Source organism: Emys orbicularis (assembly GCF_028017835.1).
Source record: "Emys orbicularis isolate rEmyOrb1 chromosome 21 unlocalized genomic scaffold, rEmyOrb1.hap1 SUPER_21_unloc_5, whole genome shotgun sequence".
Classification (NCBI taxonomy): domain Eukaryota; kingdom Metazoa; phylum Chordata; order Testudines; family Emydidae; genus Emys; species Emys orbicularis.
The window spans coordinates 106376-117627 of record NW_027045159.1 but is presented as its reverse complement, the minus strand read 5'-3'; the positions used below and the strand labels follow the sequence as shown (position 1 = coordinate 117627).

The 11252-nt window shown below is 71.2% G+C and overlaps 2 protein-coding genes across 2 annotated transcripts; one reads left to right on the top strand and one right to left on the bottom strand.

The window, feature by feature from the left end:
- The first annotated feature begins 865 nt into the window (after positions 1 to 865).
- Positions 866 to 1693, top strand: TMEM187 (transmembrane protein 187). The gene has a single exon (XM_065423118.1). The coding sequence runs from the start codon at positions 866 to 868 to the stop codon at positions 1691 to 1693; it is 828 nt and encodes a 275-aa protein (XP_065279190.1).
- A 605-nt stretch (positions 1694 to 2298) lies between these two features.
- IRAK1 (interleukin 1 receptor associated kinase 1) lies at positions 2299 to 10851 on the bottom strand. The gene is made up of 14 exons (XM_065423123.1): positions 10773 to 10851; positions 8924 to 9091; positions 8522 to 8662; positions 8280 to 8386; positions 7913 to 8095; positions 7629 to 7693; positions 7333 to 7447; positions 6579 to 6694; positions 5508 to 5715; positions 4923 to 4991; positions 4462 to 4707; positions 3719 to 3872; positions 2463 to 2591; positions 2299 to 2345 (listed from the first exon to the last, which is right to left on the bottom strand). The coding sequence occupies exons 1-14, from the start codon at positions 10807 to 10809 to the stop codon at positions 2299 to 2301; spliced, it is 1785 nt and encodes a 594-aa protein (XP_065279195.1). The 5' UTR covers positions 10810 to 10851.
- Between the last annotated feature and the right edge of the window lie 401 nt (positions 10852 to 11252).

Genomic DNA, 11252 nt, shown 5'->3' with positions numbered 1-11252 from the left:
CCCAGGCAGAAACCAGCCCCCAACTAGAGACGTGGACCCTGCAAGCTCAGGGACTGGGGGGTAGGGGGCAAATAAGGGGGGGTAAAGCCTGGTAGGAGGGGGGTACAGATGCCCCCCCCACCCTGGCCATGGCCATGAGTGGGTGGGGGGGGGCTCAGGCCCGGACGGTCGGCTGCAGGGGGGGCTGGTCCTGGCTGGAGGGAGGGATCGGGGGCCCCAGGTCGGTGTCCATGGGTCCGGGTTGGGGAGTTGTGTCTGCGTGGGGGGGGGCAGGGGACACATCCCCAGCGCTGGCCCCACCAGCCCCCCCGCATCCCTGACCCAGGTGCCGCCCCATGTGCCCCTTCTGGGGCCACCAGCCCCATCCAACGCCTCTGTCCCACCCACCCCCGTGCGCCACCCATGCCAGAAGGATGGCGAAGGGTCAGGGATGGCTGGTCGCCCCCTGGGTGAGGGGTGGGGGGCTCAGCCGGGCCCCCATAGTAACAAGTCAGAAGTTCTTTCCGAAGAGAGTCCCCCTCCCCCCAGCATCCCAGTACGGGGGGAGGGGGATGTCTGGTAACCACGGCAACCCCCCCAACCAGAGCGTCAGTGGGGGGGGGCAGGGCTGGGCTAGCAGGGGCTGCGGGTCGGGAGTGAGGGGCACCGGCAGAGCTGGGGGGGAGCAGGGGGCTGCGGGTCGGGAGTGAGGGGCACCGGCAGAGCTGGGGGGAGGGGCACTGGCAGACCGGCACAGATGTTTGGCACTGCAGCGGTTAAGGCAGACGGGGGCGGGAACAGGGCTCAGCCAATGGCTGCACTGCCTTGGCCCGGTGTGGGGCGGTGCTGTGGGGCGTGGAGGCGGCTGGGGGTGCCAGGCCCAGCCATGAGGCCCGAGGACCGTGCTGCGCTGCTACACGTGTCCGGGGCCGGCGCTCTGTGCCTGGCCGTGGTGGCCGCGGGCGCCCTGGACCAGGTGGCCGTGGAGGTGGGGTACGGGTACTACGCGGAGCCACCCGTCCCCTGGCTGCCCCCTGCCCTGGCCATGCCCTGCAACTCACTGGTGAACCTGGGCTACGTGGCGCTGGGCTGGCGCTGGTTCCCCCGGGCTGGCCGCGGGCCCCGCCGCTACCTGCAGGCCGTCTTCGCCCTGATGGCCCTGGCCTACGGCCCAGTGCAGTGGGCCCGGCTCTGGACCCAGCACCCCCGGGCGGCCGTGCTGGACCAGTGGGTCACCCTGCCCATCTTCGCCTGGGCCGGGCTCTGGTGCCACTGCCTGGTGCAGGGCTGGCAGCCCGACCGCGTGGCGCTGGCCACGGGGGCCTCGGTGCTGAGCTACGGGCTGGCGCTGGCTCACGGCCGCGGCTTTGAGGGGGCCCTGGCTGCACATGTGGCCGGCGTGGCGGGCGCAGCGTGGCGGGCGCAGCGGCGCTGGGGGGACGCGGGCTCAGCCTGGACCGCGGCAGCCGGTTTCGCCGCCTGCCTGGGCTTCGTGCTGCTGAAGCTGGGAGACGCCTGGCTGGCCCAGTGGGCCCCGTTCCAGAGACTCAGCGGCCACTTCTGGTCCAAGGTGTGCGACGTGCTGCAGTTCCACTGCGCCTTCCTCTTCGCCACGCGCCTGGGGGGGGCCGCCCCGCGCCCTGAGCCCCCCCTGCCCACCCGCCCCTCTCCTGGGCCAGGCCAGCGCCCCCCGCCCCCCCTCCAAGCAGAATAAAGAGATTGGCGTGGACGATTTCTGCACGTGCGTTACTGCAGGGGACGCTGTGCTGGGGGGCGCAGGGAGCGGGTCCTGGGGCTGGCTAGACAGGCTGCATCCCAGCAGCGGATGAGGGGTCCCCCCCTAAATGGCCCCCACCCCCCAGGCAGCCACGTCTTCCCCCAGAGAGACTAAGGCCCAGATTAAAAATATATAAAATATTTTATTTTTCCCCATTGACAGTTCCGGGCCCCCACCCCCGGGAAACCAGCCGTGGGGCTCCGGCAAACACGAACCTTCACAGCTGAGAGCTGGGGGGTCTGTGTGTCCCGGACGCCTGAGTCCCATGCAGCAAGGGGGCTCCATGTGCAGGGGAGTGGGCACCGAGGTGCCACCCCCCCTTCAGTTCAAAGGCCCCTTCCCGGACGCCTGGGTCCCATGTCCATTGCGGGGGCTGGGGGAGGAGAGCAGGTACCATGTCTCCCCCTCCATTCAAAGTCGCCTCCCCGGACATCTGGGTCCCAGGCTCGAGGGTGGGTTCTAGCAGCCAGGAGGTGCGTTTCGGGGTGGGGCTCGCCCCCCCACCGATGAGAACTTCGTCCTTCCGTGTCCGTCCGTCCAGCTCAGGGCTCGAAATCGTCGCTCTCCTCGGGCAGGCGGGGGGCCGACCCTGCGGGGGAGGGGAGAGGGGTCAGAGCTGGGGGGGGCAGGGCCCCCCAGGCACTGAAAGAAGGAGCTGGAGGGGGGAGCTTTACCCCCCCCAGCCCAGCCCCACAGGGGGGGTTACCTGCCGGGAGCTCAGAGGCCAGCACCCCCAGGCTGTCCAGCGCCCCCTGCTGGTACAGCGCCAGCCGCTCCATGATGCGCTGCCGGGCCGGGTTGATGTGAATCGGGGGGTGTAGGGACGGGGCGACGCCTGCAGAGAGAGCAGAGGTCAGGGCACTCTGCCCAGGTCAGAGGTCACCGGACTGAGGGGTCAGAGGTCACAGCGGGCAAAGGGCCATGTCACCCAGGCCAGACCCCAGCAGGAACAAACATCGGGGGGGGAGGGGAGATCTCGGTGTGTTCCAGGAACACTGTGCCTCAGTTTCCCCATGTGCTGCTGCGTGTGTAACGAGGGGGTGGGAGGGGCGTTCGTTACTGCAGGGGACCAAGTGCGACCTCGCCTGGCAGCCGGGGCCCCAGATACCAGCCTGGGGACGGGGGACCCAGCGACTGGTGCCCAGGAGGCCCCCCCAGCTCGGGTGCAGCCGGTTCTGGCCAGTGGGGGAAAGGGGCTGAGGGGCCCGGTTCCAGCCGGGGGGAGGGGGGGGGGGGGGCAGGTGGCCTGTTTACCTGGGGCTGGGGACAGAGGGCGGCCAGGGGAGGGGATATGGGGGCTCGGCTGGAAGGGGGGGGGCTGGCTGGGGACCAGGGCTCAGATGGGCCAAGCCCGGGGCCCTGAGAGCCGCCTGGGCGGGGGTCAGACACCCCCCTCGCTCCCTCCCCCACCGAGCTGGGGCCGAGGATGAGGGGTGCAGGGAGTGGGGGCTCCGGGCTAGGGAAGGGGATTGGGGCGAGGGGGGAGGCCTCCGGCTGGGGCAGGCGTTTGGGGTGCAGGAGGTGTGTGAAGGAGGGTCTGGCTGGGGCCCCAAGGCACTTGGCAGCCAGGCGGCTCTGTGCTGCCCTCGTGCCCACAGGCACCGTCCCCACAGCTCTCATTGGTCGCGGTTCCCGGCCAACGGGAGCTGTGGAGCCGGCGCGGGCGTGGGGGCAGCACACAGAGCCAGGGCAGGCTGGGAGCTGCCGACCGGAGCCGTGGGGGCCCCGGAGACCAGAGGAGGGGATGCCCCGAGGGGCCCACGGCAGAGCCAGGCTGCTGGGGGCTCAGGGCTGTGGTCCCGGGAGGTGGGGGGGCCCAGAGAGACCAGACCCCCGGTCCCCCAAGGGCCCTATGGAGCCGAGAGCCAGTGGCAGGGAGCAAAGGTCAGGGTGAGCGGGGATCAAAGGGCACTCTGGGGAGGACAATGGGGTCAGAAGTCACCCCACAAGGACAGGACTCACCCAACCAGCTGCCCCCCTCCTCCGACAGGCTCTCATCGCTCTCCACGGGCTGGTTGGGGGGCAGCCCTGGGTCCCTGGGGAGTGAGTCCCCCCAGGGGGTCGAGGGGGGATCCCAGGGCAGAGACTTCTGCAGCCGCTCTAGGTCCTCGTACACCTGGAGGGAGAGGCAGAGCCAGGGGACCCTCAGAGCTAGGGGAGAACCCAGGAGTCCGGGCTCCCAACCCCCCCTGCTCTAACCCACCAGCCCCCACTCCCCTCCCAGAGCCGGGGAGAGAACCCAGGAGTCCTGGCTCCCAGCCCCCCCTGCTCTAACCCACCAGCCCCCACTCCCCTCCCAGAGCCGGGAAGAGAACCCAGGAGTCCTGGCTCCCAGCCCCCCCTGCTCTAACCCCCCAGCCCCCACTCCCCTCCCAGAGCTGGAGAGAGAACCCAGGAGTCCGGGCTCCCAGCCCCCCCTGCTCTAACCACTAGCCCCCACTCCCCTCCCAGAGCCGGGAGAGAACCCAGGCGTCCTGGCTCCCAGCCCTCCCTGCTCTAACCACCAGCCCCCACTCCCCTCCCAGAGCCGGGAAGAGAACCCAGGAGTCCTGGCTCCCAGCCCCCCCTGCTCTAACCACCAGCCCCCACTCCCCTCCCAGAGCCAGGAAGAGAACCCAGGAGTCCTGGCTCCCAGCCCCCCCTGCTCTAACCACCAGCCCCCACTCCCCTCCCAGAGCCAGGAAGAGAACCCAGAAGTCGGGTACCTGGGCCATGGGCGGGCGCCGTTTGCTGCGTTTGTGGAGGCAGCGGGTCGCCAGGCAGCCCAGCGCCGTGCCCAGCTCCTCTGGACAGGGCCCGACCCGCGAGTCCACGTGGTTCCGGAAGATCCTGGTGCCGACCCGAGTCGCCCGAGCATCCTGGTCCGGGCCAGAGCCCGTCGCCGCCCGCTGCGCTCGCCCGGGACCCTCGGCGCCCTCAGCCGCCTCCTCCTCCTCCGCGACCAGATCCTTCTGCGGGGACGGGGGAGTGAGGGGCACTGTCCGGGCTGGGGGGCAGGCGCTGCGGGTCGGGAGTGAGGGGTGCCGGCAGAGCTGGGGGAGGGGCAGGGCTGGGCCAGCGGGGGCTGCGGGTCGGGAGTGAGGGGTGCCGGCAGGGCTGGGGGGCAGGGGCTGGGGGTCGGGAGTTCATGGGGGGGTCGGGAAGGGTGGGGGGGTCAGCGTCTCACCAGGAACTTTGTCCGTCCATGTCCATCTGTCTCCAGGGCCCGTCTCCCCGTCAGTGTTTCCAGCAGCACCTGGGGGGCCGAGGGGGTTGCTGAAGGCTCCGGCATGGGAGGTTTGGGGGGGGGGGGAGATCCCCCCATGACCCCTCCCCCATCCCTTCTTTGTGCCCCAGGCTGGTTAGTCTGAGCTCTTAGGGGGAGGGGTCCAGGAGCTCCTGCTCCGTTTCCTCCCCTCAAGGATATGTCACCCCCCCCCACTGAGAAAAATAGGGGGTCTGATCCCCTGAGGTTTTGGGGGTTATAGTGGAGGGGGCTCGGGGGGTGTCTGAGGGCAGGCGGGGCAGCAGAGGGACCGAGGAACACGCGGGGTGTGTGCAGGGGGCAGTGGAGGGGGGCAGCAGGCCGAGGGGGGCAGGGGGGGCAGGCCGGGGGGCAGCGGGGCACACGGGGGGCATCAGGGCACCCGGGGGGGGCAGGAGGCCAGGAGGGCGAGGGGGGCAGCGGAGGGGCAGGGGGGCACGTGGGGGGGGCAGCAGGCCGTGGGGGCAGCGGAGGGGCAGGGGGGTCACGCGGGGGCCTGGTACTCACCACCCCGTAGCTGTAGGTGTCGATGGAGGGGGACAGGGCCCCGCTCTGCACGTACTCGGGGGGCAGGTAGGCCAGGGTGCCCCGCACCGTGTGGGTCCGGCCCAGGCTGGCACTGAGCCCCCCACTCCCCGCCCGGCCCCGCCCGGCCCGCGCCAGCCCGAAGTCGCTCAGCCGGGGTCGCAGCGCCCCGTCCAGCAGGATGTTAGAGCTGGGGGGGGGGACACGGGGTGAGACGGGGCCCCTGGAACCCCCCCCAGCTCCACCCACTACTCCCCCAGCCCCCCCACTGCCCCCAGAGCCATCCCCTCACCCCACATCCCCAGCTCCGCCCCTACCCCCCGCTGCCCCAGAGCCCCCCCACCCCACATCCCCTCTGTGACAAAGTGGGAATGTTCTTAATGTTCTCTCTAAATACTGTGTGGGTGCCTCAGTTTCCCCTATGCAGTTCTTAATCTAGCTGGTGGGATCAGGGGGTGTGATTGGTGCCAGCTGAAGGTGCTGGAGAACAAAGGGATCAGGGGCCTCCTGGCCCGGGAGAGAGACAAAGGCCAGAGGAGGGGTCGGGGGGCTGGAGAGTTTCAGTTTGGAGCTGGCTGGGGAAGGGGAGGGAATCCCAGGGCTGGGGTCTAAGCTCCCTGCCCCCCAAGATGGACCCGGCTGAGGGGTCCTGGTCTCTGTCCCTACGAGCTGTGGTTTAGACTGTTCCTGTCGTCTAATAAACCTCTGTGTCCCCGGCGGGCTGAGAGTCACGTCTGACTGCGGAGTGGGGGGGCAGGACCCTCTGGCCCCCCAGACCCCCGCCCGGGCGACTCGCTGTGGGGGCGCCCGGGGGGGGCAGGGGAGGCCGAAGGCTCCGGGGTCAGACCCAGGAGGTGAAGCCGTGTGAGCTGCTCGCCCTGAAGACGGTCTGCTCCGAGAGAGGAGACTCCCAAAGTCCTGCCTGGCTTTGTGGGGAGCAGCTCCAGAGCATCGCCCGGGGACCCCGACACCCTCACCCCCCAGCCCCTCCCCCCCGCCCCAGAGCCCCCCTGACCACCCAGCCCCTCCCCCCCGCCCCAGAGCCCTCCTCACCTCTTGACGTCCCCGTGGATCAGGCTGGGCGTGTCCCGGTGCAGGAACTGGACCGCTCGCGCCGTCCCCACCAGCACCTCCAGCCGCTGGGCCCACGACAGGGGGGGGCACCCGCCCTGGGGGAGCAGACGGGGTGAATGGGGGAGGGGTCCCCCCACACTGGGGCGGGAGGGGCCCGTGTCCTGCTCCCCTCATGGCTAGGGAGGAGGGGGCGCAAGGCTGCGTCCCCAGCGAACGGGGCCTGGACGGGGTCGGGCCCCCGGGCGGGGCTGGGAGCCAAGCGACCTGGCTGGAGGATCCTGCCCGGGGGTCCTGGCTGCTCGACTCTGCCTGCCCCAGCCTGCCCCCCCCTCCTCCCGCCCGAAACTCCCTGCTCTGCTCTCCTGATCCCCCCCCCCCCATTTACACACCCCAGGGTGGCACCAGCACTCGGCCCCGCGACCAGGGGGGCTCCCAGCTGAGTGCCCCCCCCATCTTCACCAGCCACGGGGGATGGGGATGGCTTGGGGGGGCAGGCACCGGGGGGGCTGGCTTGGAGGGGGCAGATACTGGGGGGGTTGGGGGGGCAGGCACTGGGGGGGGCAGACACTGGGGGGGCTGGCTTGGGGGGGCAGATACCGGGGGGGGTTGGGGGGACAGGCACTGGGGGTGCTGGCTTGGAGGGGGCAGATACCGGGGGGGTTGGCTTGGGGGGGGCAGATACCGGGGGGGTTGGGGGGCCAGACACTGGGGGGGCAGACACCGGGGGGGGTACCTGGCCGCTCAGCCGATCCTCCAGGGACCCGTTGGGCATGAAAACGTAGACGAGGCAGAAATGGTCCCGCTCGGCACAGAACCCCCCGAACTCCACGATGTTGGGGTGCCGGAACCTGGGGGGGCAGGAGTTAGTGGGGGAGGGTCACCCCAAATTCCTGGGGCCAGGGTGAGCGCAAAGCATTCTGGGTAGGTCCCAGGGCACTGGCCCCACTGGAGCCCCTCACTCCCGACCCGCAGCCCCTGCCCTCCAGCCCTGCCGTTGCCCCTCACTCCCGACCCGCAGCCCCCCCTCACCGTGACAGTTTTTCCACCTCGGTGAGGAAGCTGCTCCGGATGCTGCTCCAATCTAGCTCCGTGTCCTGGGGGGATGGGGAGGGGGGTTAACGAGCGTCAGGTCACCAGTCCCCCACCCCCAGGGGACACGGGGAAGGGGAGGGGGCAGAGCAGGCCCCAGCGCGAGTGGGGGGCTCAAAGGATTGTGGGTACCTCCCTGGCAGGCCGGGGCTAGTGAAGAGGATTGTGGGTAGGTCAGTGAGACAGAGGGACTGCAAAGGACGCTGGGTAGGGGCCCCCCGTACCTCCTTGAGCCGCTTGACAGCGTAGTCCGTGTTGCGGAGTCGGGCGCGGTACACGCAGCCGAACCCGCCTTCCCCGACCTTGTGCTGCTCCGCGAAGCCGCCCGTGGCCTGCACCAGCTCCGCCAGGGGCCAGGCGAAGGGTTGGGGGGCGGGGCCCAGCACCTGGGGGGCAGGGCCCAAAGTCTGCAGGGGGAGAGAGAGACACACACAGGGGTAGCTCAGACCCCCGCCCCCCCTGCAGCCCAGGGTGCTAAGGATTCTGGGTAGGACCCAATCAGCGCCCCCCCCCCCCCAGTGCTGTCCCCCGTTATCCATCCCTGCCCCCCTACTCAGGACTCCTCCCTCCCGCCCCTTCCCGTGTCGGTACCTGGTCGGCAGGGGGTGCCGCGGGCGGGGGGACAGGACCCTGGCTGCTGGTGCTGAGCAGGCCGCTGGGCGGGGGGCCGGGCAGAGGCAGCGAGGGGCAGGAGGGCTCTGCGGGGGGGTGGGGAGGAGGCAGAAACAGGGAGTCCGTTAGCTCACCCGCCCCAGACTCCCCCACCCCCAGGGGGATGGGCAGATCGAGTCCGGTCCAGGCAGCTCCCGCACTGGGGAAGGGGGCGGAGTTACCTGGCAGGGGCTGGAGGGGTGGCTTGGGGGAGTCACAGGCAATGGTCGAAGCTCTGCTGTCACCGGTGGGGAGGTGGGGGGCTGGAGGTGCCGAGGGAAGAAACGGGGGTCTCAGGACAGGGGGCTCGGAGGGAGGCTGCCCTGGGAAACAAAACGGGGGTTAAAGATGGGAGCGATGCACAAAAGAACCTGCCCCCACTAATCTGCCAGCCCTAAGCTTCCCCCCCAAATACCCCCACACCCCCATAGGGACCCTGGGATCCCACCACCCCGAGGCCAGGGCTGGGCTGGCAGGGGCTGCGGGTCGGGAGTGGGGGGCGCCGGCGGGGCCGGGCTGGCAGGGGCTGCGGGTTGGGAGTGAGGGGCGCCGGCGGGGCCGTGGGGCAGCCGTGGGCCGCTCACAGCTGGCCAGGAGGTCGCGAGCCCGGTACAGCTCCAGCTCGTCCAGCAGCGCCAGCAGCTCCCCAACTCGGGCGTTTCGGTTCATCCAGGCCCAGAGCAGCCGCTGGGTCCGTCCGTCCGTCCGCTCGCACAGACGCAGCTCGACCTGGTCCCGCGCGATCCGCGAGGCTGGGGGGAAAGGGAGAAGTCAGCCCTGTGCAGGGCCCCCCCAGTCTGCCCCACGGCGCCGCCTCCCGCCCCCATCACACCCCATAGCTCAGCCCCCTTCCCCGCTGTCGCTCCCAGCCCCACATTTCTGTCTGCTCCGTCCCCCATCCAGCCCCCCGCCCCCCAGCACAGCCCAGCGTCCCCCAGTCCCTCCATCAGTGCCCCCCAGGGTCCCCCATCGTCCCCAGCCCCCACCAGTGCCTCCCAATCCCTTCCCCAGCCCCCACCAGGCTACCCCGGCCCCTCCCCCAACCAGGCTACCCCGGCCCCTCCCCCCAGCCCCCACCAGTCTACCCCGGCCCCTCCCCCCCAGGGTACCCCGGTGTCTCCCCCCAGCACACACCAGGGTACCCCGGCCCTTCCCCCACCAGGCTACCCCGGCCCCTCCCCCCAGCACACACCAGGCTACCCCCAGCACACACCAGGGTACCCCGGCCCCTCCCCCACCAGGGTACCCCGGCCCCTCCCCCCAGCACACACCAGGCTACCCCCAGCACACACCAGGGTACCCCGGCCCCTCCCCCACCAGGGTGCCCCGGCCCCTCCCCCCAGCACACACCAGGCTACCCCGGCCCCTCCCCCCACCAGGGTACCCCGGCCCCTCCCCCCAGCACACACCTGGGTACCCCGGCCCCTCCCCCACCAGGGTACCCCGGCCCCTTCCCCCAACCAGGCTACCCTGGCCCCTCCCCCCAGCCCCCACCAGTCTACCCCGGCCCCTCCCCCCCAGGGTACCCCGGCCTCTCCCCCCAGCACACACCAGGGTACCCCGGCCCTTCCCCCACCAGGCTACCCCGGCCCCTCCCCCCAGCACACACCAGGCTACCCCCAGCACACACCAGGGTACCCCGGCCCCTCCCCCACCAGGGTACCCCGGCCCCTCCCCCCAGCACACACCAGGCTACCCCGGCCCCTCCCCCCACCAGGGTACCCCGGCCCCTCCCCCCAGCACACACCTGGGTACCCCGGCCCCTCCCCCACCAGGGTACCCCGGCCCCTTCCCCCAACCAGGCTACCCTGGCCCCTCCCCCCAGCCCCCACCAGTCTACCCCGGCCCCTCCCCCCCAGGGTACCCCGGCCTCTCCCCCCAGCACACACCAGGGTACCCCGGCCCTTCCCCCACCAGGCTACCCCGGCCCCTCCCCCCAGCACACACCAGGCTACCCCCAGCACACACCAGGGTACCCCGGCCCCTCCCCCACCAGGGTACCCCGGCCCCTCCCCCCAGCACACACCAGGCTACCCCCAGCACACACCAGGGTACCCCGGCCCCTCCCCCACCAGGGTGCCCCGGCCCCTCCCCCCAGCACACACCAGGCTACCCCGGCCCCTCCCCCCACCAGGCTACCCCGGCCCCTCCCCCCAGCACACACCTGGGTACCCCGGCCCCTCCCCCACCAGGGTACCCCGGCCCCTCCCCCCAGCACACACCTGGGTACCCCGGCCCCTCCCCCAGCACACACGAGGGTACCCCGGCCCCTCCCCCACCAGGGTACCCCGGCCCCTCCCCCCAGCACACACCTGGGTACCCCGGCCCCTCCCCCCAGCACACACCAGGGTACCCCGGCCCCTCCCCCAGCACACACGAGGGTACCCCGGCCCCTCCCCCACCAGGCTACCCCGCCCCCCCGGCTCCCTGTACCGAAGCGCTCCCAGTCCGCCCGGCCCAGCGCGTCCATCAGGCGGCAGAGGCCACAGACCAGCCAGGCCGGGAGCTCGTAGAGGAACCGCCCCGAGCTGGAGCCGGACCCCGAGCCGGTACCGGCCATGCCCCACTCGCCGGGCACTTCCCCTTTAAGATAGAACTTTTAAATTCCGGATGCGCATGCGCGCCGCGCAGAGCGGCCGCCTTTCGACACCATCTTGGGAGTGGTAGATTCTACCCAGAGAGCGATGTGCCGCCATATTGGGTGTGGCTGGTCCCCACTCCGCACAACCAGCTTAGCGTGTGTGGCGCCGCCATCTTGAGTGTGGGAGGGAGCCAGGCTGCAGCAAGGCATTATGGGAGAGGGCGGGGCTCTGGCAGGGGGAAGGCGGGGTTATGGGGAAGGGAGGGGCTGTTGGGGAGCAGAGAGGGAGAAGGGGAGGGACCACGACAGTGGGCGGGGCTACGGAAGGGGCG